Here is a 7,102-nt window from a genome sequence, read left to right as displayed (position 1 = left end):
GAAAGTTGAAAAAAACTGAAGCCTGACGAGAAAGAGCGCAAAAGACCTGCGAAGACTGACTTGTACCAAAAGGAGCTCTTAAGTTACTGCAAACGTGAGCCTCTGAAACTGAGCAAGACAAAGGCGGCATTAAAAGCGCGGAAATATGTTTGTCTTTGAGTGCAGAGGTGAACAGGTCACTCAAGTTATTCAGTGAAACATACAGCTGGACCGGGGCTGTCCCGGCATTCGCGTACATTGACTCCTCAAGTATTCGCAGCATGTAATTCCCGCATTTGTTCCTTTTCATATACTTTGTATATCATGTATGGCATCGTAGTGATTAACGCTGCTGCCACTGGCCCTGAGGATCGCAGGTTGGGATCACAGCTGTAGTGCCCTTGAGCAGGGTACGTACCCTAAAATTGCTACGGTAAGATAAAAATACCCAAGCGTATAAATGCGTAAGTAATTTGTAAGTCGCTTTGGAGAAAATCGTCAGATAAATATATAAATGAAAACTTTGTGTGGCGCAGTAAGTAGCTCGAGCAAGAATTTCCCGCTAAATCTGCGTGGAGGTAGTGTTTTCCTTGCGCGGGCTTCCTCCAGGTGCTCCGGTTTCCTCTCGCAGTCCGAAGTCGATCAGTGCTTCAGGTGACTTGCCATAAGTGTGTGTATGTGATTACTGTTGGGAGCTCAGTGTAGAATCTTGCACTGTAAGACACCCAGACCGAATGCGTCAGTTAACTACTATTGTATGTCGTTTTGGAGAAAAGCATCAGTCAGATAAAGTAGAAGTAAAAGTGTCTTAAATCCTCAATTTACTCCGAGTAGTTTAATTTAGTGAAACTGCATTAATATTACATCTACCGATCACTGATAAATGTTTGAACCACTTCCCAAGCGCATATCTGTGCTCAAAAGAACACAAAACAAGAGCTTGCATTATTTAAATAAAAGCAGCGAAACGAACACTTTCGCTAATCTTGGGGACGAATGAGATCATGGGAGTGGCTGCTTCTTCGCGCCAAAATGACGTAGCCTCTCCACGCGCGAGACATGTGATGTTTGCGTCCGAACAGCGTCCATTTCAAACGCGCAGCGTCTCTTCTGATTGGATAATGACCGAAACCCTCCGTCCAACGGTCGCCAGAAGTGTTCGAAGTGGGCAGAACTGGGAGAACCGAGTGGCTCGAGTTAATTTAGTAAACAAACAGAAGACGCGTAAACTTTTTTCTTTTTTTCTGTATTGTCGAGTTAGTTTTGTCGCAAGATAATTAAAACATTTAAGGCACCGTTAAACTTAATCGTGGACTGAAATCGCGCAGTGACAGTGTGTGTCAAGCCCGAACGTGCTGTAGCCATTTTCGCCTTCTCTCGTGTGTGTTCGGTAGGTGGGCAGGCACTGCAGGCAGCGCTCGGGGTTCTGTTATGAGGCGTGGAGACACTAACTGCTCCTTCCTTGCTTAATTGTTGCTATTAACTCGTTTTAACTTAGATTTAGTGTAGTAAACAAGCGAGTGAAACACAATCGAAGTGTATCGAGGACTAACTAAGTGTATATTCCAGGAGGAGAGGGGCGTTAGCGAAGACTCAGAAGAGAGGGGTCCGGTCCCGAACCGAAGCCAGCCAGGCGGCCCTAGTTTCGCGCTCTGCTCTCCCCGGCGGGACATGAGCGCCACTCCTTCCCGGTGCGCTTCCTCTCCCAGGGTGGGATCCGTCCGCCAGAAGTTGACCTTTTCTGCGAAGGACATGGACGAGGAGGAGGAGGGCGGCTTAGATGGCAGCCCAGAGTCGGGTTTCACGGAGATGGATTCCCCGCCGGGGCGCAGGCAGCTGAACGCCAGCGGGTGCAGTCCGCTCGGGCGCACCGGGGACGAGGACGCCGACTTGTGGGATGGACTCGGCGCGCCGTCCCCGCTCAAATCGCCGCGCGGCATCGGCACGAGAGCGTCTCCGTCCCCGCGGAAGAGTTGCGCTTCCACCACGGAGAGCTCGGGCCGGCTGGGCTCCTGCTCCCCGATGCCCGAGTGCCCCGAAACCCCTCCGCACAAAACGTTCCGAAAGCTGAGGCTCTTCGACACCCCGCACACCCCGAAGGTAGGTAAACCGCGTTATTATTCGAGGTTTTAACAGCGATTTTCGAGCGCACGATGGGGACTCTTGTTGTGGACTCTACTGGCAAATCAGCGCAGGAATTAGGTGCATTCAATTCATTCAGTGTTACTTGTGCGAGCGATTCTTGAATGAATGGCGGTGCTGCTCTCTGTTGCGCAGAGCCTGTTGTCCCGAGCCAGGATGCGCACCGCGTCCTCCAGCCGGAGAGTGGATGATCTCAGCTGGAATGTGGAGTCGGCGGGGAAGGGCGACCCAGACACCAGGAGGAGTCTCACCCCCGTCATTAACATCAACCCTTTCACCCCCGACTCCGCTCTCATCCAGAGTGCGACCCTGCAGAGGAACAGCAGGAAGAGATCGCACTGGAACGAGTGAGTCGACTGTCGAGCTTCGTTCATCACACATTCGCTCATTTATTCGGTTTCTGGTGCCAGTTGTTCGCTGAATTTCCCAACAACGGCACTACACACGCAACCCCTTCAGCCGCAGTGATCGTTAGAGCTTTAAAGAGACAAAGAACTTAATGCAAACTGTCCTTCGAAAGAGATTTAAGGAGGTATGAATACGATTAGTCTTTGGTTCCGTTAAAAAATTGTGGTTTAGAAAGTGCCAGGCTACGAGGCGGGCGGTCCACGTGGTCGAGTGTAGACCACGTGCGCGCCGCGCTCTCAGTGCTGCCCTCTAGCGGTTCTTCCGGCTCAAGCTCGTTACTGAAAGTGGTCGCATTGCTCTACCCGCAGCTCCTGCGGAGAGGACATGGAAGCAAGTGATGACACTGAAGATGAAGTCATTCCTCCATTAAAGGTGCGTATTTACTACTTATTTTTTTATTTCAATGCTTGTATGAGGATAATGTGCCGACTTTATGTTTTGTTGCTTCAGAGGATTACCATGATGGAGAGTCACATGACCTCAAGGTATGTCACGGAATTTTACGAGCTTGAGAAGATTGGATCGGGGGAGTTTGGCTCTGTGTTCAAGTGTGTGAAGAGGCTCGATGGTTGCATCTACGCCATCAAACGGTCCAAGAAGCCCCTGGCCGGCTCTGTGGATGAGTAAGTGAGCATTTATCGTGGCAAGTATTTGAGGAAACTGGGCAGGATCTAAAGAGATGGCAGTCGTTGAATCTCTCGCTGCACTTTTCCGCAGGCAGAATGCACTCAGAGAAGTGTATGCGCATGCGGTGCTGGGACAGCACCCTCACGTGGTCCGATACTATTCGGCGTGGGCGGAAGATGACCACATGTTGATACAGAATGAATACTGCAACGGTGGAACGCTTGCGGACGTCATCCTGGAGAACTACAGAACCATGCGCTTTTTGTCTGAGCTGGAGCTTAAGGAGCTGCTTCTGCAAGTTGCTCGTGGACTCAAGTATATTCACTCCACATTATTGGTTCATATGGATATCAAGCCAAGTGAGTGCTTCTCAAATGTGGTATGATTGGATGTGAATGCCATGTTGACAGTGATAACTAAGACTTTGTTTTGGATTTTCAGGCAACATTTTCATCTCTCGTAAGCCAGTTGCTATTACGGATGAATTTGATGATGATGACGACGATGGACCATCTTCAAGTGTTGTATATAAAATAGGTAAATCGCTGTTCTCGAAATGTCCTTTCAAAATGTACTTGTTTCTGGAATTTCAAAGTATAATGCTGAAACTTTCTTTCCTGTAGGAGACCTTGGCCATGTTACCACAGTCAACAATCCTCAAGTTGAAGAAGGTGACAGCAGGTATCTGGCTAATGAAGTCCTACAAGAGGTAATCTCCCCCCCCCAATTTTTACAATTTTGGTGACATTCAACATACACAAGATAAGAAGTTACATTCCATGCACTTATATCAAGGGCTGTACAAGGCCTAGTTCTACCAACCTCACAATCTTGCACATGAATCCTCAGAGAAAACATCAGAAAACAAAATACCTGTGTCTGCTTACCTACTGCGTAACATTTTGCAGAGTCGGTCGCATCATACGTAGCTCCAGTGGCAAATTTAACGTGGTTTGTCTCTATATTCCACATCTCACCAGCACCGCAGTTTTAATTTCCCAGGCAAGAGAGATGCATTGATGCCCTCAATACCCTTCACTACTTCTTCCCTCAGTTTCACAACATGGAACTATACCAACTATTTATGCCTTTAATGGGTTTTTCCACAGTAGAAAGAAGAACCTCTTCATTAATATAAAAACTCTCCTGCACCACCTTTCCACCAATGGTCTTACTAGGCTGTCTTGTCCATAAATGGGAGGGAGACGCATCCCATCTCACTACCAACAACCCAGTTTGAAGCCCTTATAATACACTCTTAACATTGTAGATCCTGGAAGCCCTGCTTTCTGTCCCGATGTATCAGTTAGCCTATTGGCCTTTAAATATGCCACCAACCTCCTCGCCACAAGACTGAAGCTTTTCCTTTCAACAATAAGACAACTGATATGCCTAAGCAGCTCTACACCTACACCATCCTTCTTTGGAATAAAAAGGTTATAGCTTTTTCATTATTTTTACTTTGTGACTGATGCAACTTTATTAAACGTTGCCATACAGAACTACCGAGACCTTACAAAAGCAGACATTTTCTCCTTGGGATTGACCGTGATCAGTGCATCTGGGGCAGAACCAATGCCTGCCAACGGGGACAAGTGGCATGACATTCGGCAAGGAAAACTGCCCCTGATACCACAAGTGCTCTCTCAAGAGTTCTTGGATTTGCTCAAGGTAAGAGTTCCACTCGGCTGCTGATGCAGTGCCTGCAATATTTCCGATTTTTATCGTCAATGTATGTATGAGCAGTCACCCGTTTCTTACTTTACCCCCTGCAGCTCATGATCCATCCAGAGCCAGAACGGAGGCCGTCGTCAGCAGCCCTGATCAAGCATCATGTGTTGCTCACTGCAGCCAAGATGAGTGCTGAGCAATTGCGTGTGGAGCTCAATGCCGAGAGGTTCAAAAACGCCCTGCTGCAAAAGTATGTCTCTCATAGGACTTAAGTATTTTTGCAGAGCTTGTGGTTTTAGTAATAGACAAACTTGTGGAGCAATGAGAAAACTGATTGCTTTTCTCTTGGTTGGCAGGGAGCTCAAGAAGGCCCAGTTGGCTAAAGCTGCAGCTGAAGAGAGGATGTTGTACACGGACAGAGTTCTCACCCGCTCGACAGTGTTGTCCAGTAACAGAACGTCCAGACTTGTAGGAAAGAAGACGAACCGCTCAGTCAGCCTGACAATTTATTGACTGTCGCAGATCCAGATCTCTGCGTGTGTGTTAGGCGACTGACTCTTCGCCTTGGAAGTTGCTCAAAACCTTTTGTTTTGATTAACAACTGGTAATCTTGAGGTCCTGATAGTACTTAATCTTTTGAGTACTTGTAACATAGTTATTGTTCAAACTCGTTGTAAAATTTCTACAGTATCATAACTTCCTTCACAGTGAAGGGGATGTGTGGAGCCCCGAGCACTTGAAGGTGGTTCTTCTCAATGGCAGTTCTGCTGTTTTTACAGAAGCTCTCTGTGTGAGTGTACAAGGGGTTATATATTTGCACCTTACAGCCTGTGAAATACCGGATGCCAGGTAGAAAGAGGTGAAGTGGGCATCAGGTGAGACTGTCATGGAACTGAGCACTTTGAGGGCAATGGCTGAACTTGCCAGGTACAATCTGCTGCTATAGATGTTTCTTCTAAGCGTGTCTGGGTTTGGTAGGGTTTGTTTTAAATTTAAAAAAAAAAAAAAAACTAATTTGGATTTTTAACATGTTGATTCAAATGGAACTGTAAATACAGTATATCCTCTAAAACAGTTTTCTTGGATTTACAAAGCTGTTTCATTTTTGGTGACCCATGTTGCTTAAGAAGAAACCATCCATTTAAATGCAGCTGAAACATTAAGTTAATCATTTGTTCATGTTTTTTTTTTTTTTTTTTTTCCACTTGAAAAAATGTTCTCTCTCTACTGAAAAGGTTTAAGCTTCAGTATTTGGTGCCAGAAGTACATTCCCTCCTCGTTCAACATGTTCCATTTACATGTGTTCAAACCCCCCAGTCCTGACTGTAGCATTAGTATCACATGTTGCCATGTTCTAAGGTTTCCTCTTGTGAATAACCTTTCTACTGACTTTAGGTCACAATGCTTTATATTGTGTTAGTTTCTGATTCTGTATATTCATGTTGTCCAGTTCATTTTGTTTGCTGTTTAACTGCACAGTTCTTTTAATAAAATTGTCAGATTTGATTTGCTTTTTTCTTTCAAAGGAGAAAATCTAAATGTTTGTTTTCTATTATGTGCTTTTACTAAGTACTGCAGTAAATCCTTCCGTTTACCTTATAAACTGGGATTTTGGTTAAGTAATCTAAATTGATTTTAACAACCCTGTTACTGACTGGGGGGGGAGGTGCAGCGGGTTTGGCTTGCGCCTGCTCTCTGGTGGATCTGGGGTTCGAGTCCCGCTTGGGGTACCCTGCGAGGGACTGGCATCTCGTCCTCGGTGTGCGTTCCCCCCCCTCCAGTCCTGCGACCAGCCGTGACCCCGCTTGGGACAACCAGCCTCAGCCTGTGTGTGTGTAATGTTTTGCTGCACATGTCAATAATAACTTAGGGTATGGTGAATACCATCAAGAGAAACTCACCCGCTGCTGCCATTGCTATGCTTTTCAAGTTATGGAAAGGTACTGTATACAAGTGTCTCACGTCTTTTGCCTGAGGGAGGACACCCATGCAAACTCAGCAGGCAGACTCGGATTCGAACTCAAATCCGAAGCCACAGCAGAGGAGCCCAGTGGCACCAGCGCCACCTGCTGGTGCTACCCAGTAAGAATATCTTGCGACATAAAAAGTCACCTTTGTAACGTCGTCCGCTAAATAAAGTAAAATAACTTGGATGCTGTTTTTAATGAGTCCTGGCTGCATTATCTGTAATTTCCACCGAGAAAACTGGTTTCAGGCATGAGACTTACAGACCAAGTAATGCCAGGCTATAGTCTCCGGCAGTATGCCGGTGTAG

The 7,102-nt window shown here is 46.5% G+C and overlaps 1 protein-coding gene across 2 annotated transcripts; it reads left to right on the top strand.

Moving 5' to 3' along the window:
• Positions 1-1,079: 1,079 nt before the first annotated feature.
• LOC108934651 (wee1-like protein kinase 1-B) lies at positions 1,080-6,288 on the top strand. Of its 2 annotated transcripts, XM_018752624.2 has the most exons (11): positions 1,080-1,369; positions 1,549-2,079; positions 2,257-2,468; positions 2,838-2,901; positions 2,980-3,152; positions 3,247-3,515; positions 3,598-3,693; positions 3,780-3,865; positions 4,657-4,827; positions 4,932-5,077; positions 5,184-6,288. In XM_018752624.2, the coding sequence occupies exons 2-11, from the start codon at positions 1,651-1,653 to the stop codon at positions 5,338-5,340; spliced, it is 1,803 nt and encodes a 600-aa protein (XP_018608140.1). In that variant the 5' UTR covers positions 1,080-1,369; positions 1,549-1,650; the 3' UTR covers positions 5,341-6,288. The 2 variants fall into 2 exon arrangements, with proteins under 2 accessions (XP_018608140.1, XP_018608142.1); XM_018752626.2 differs by lacking the exon at positions 1,080-1,369 and having other exon boundaries at positions 1,377-2,079.
• Positions 6,289-7,102: the final 814 nt, after the last annotated feature.

This window comes from Scleropages formosus, chromosome 11 (assembly GCF_900964775.1).
Source record: "Scleropages formosus chromosome 11, fSclFor1.1, whole genome shotgun sequence".
Classification (NCBI taxonomy): Eukaryota; Metazoa; Chordata; class Actinopteri; order Osteoglossiformes; family Osteoglossidae; genus Scleropages; species Scleropages formosus.
The sequence above is the reverse complement of the archived record's forward strand: the minus strand, read 5'-3'. Positions and strand labels throughout refer to the sequence as shown.

Excerpts from the sequence above, each read along its gene's own strand:
- LOC108934651 (XM_018752624.2), top strand. The coding sequence starts at position 1,651 with ATGAGCGCCACTCCTTCCCGGTGCGCTTCCTCTCCCAGGGTGGGATCC. Across the intron at positions 2,469-2,837 it reads AAGAGATCGCACTGGAACGA|CTCCTGCGGAGAGGACATGG; the intron begins GTGAGTCGACTG and ends CTCTACCCGCAG. Across the intron at positions 3,516-3,597 it reads TCATATGGATATCAAGCCAA|GCAACATTTTCATCTCTCGT; the intron begins GTGAGTGCTTCT and ends TTGGATTTTCAG.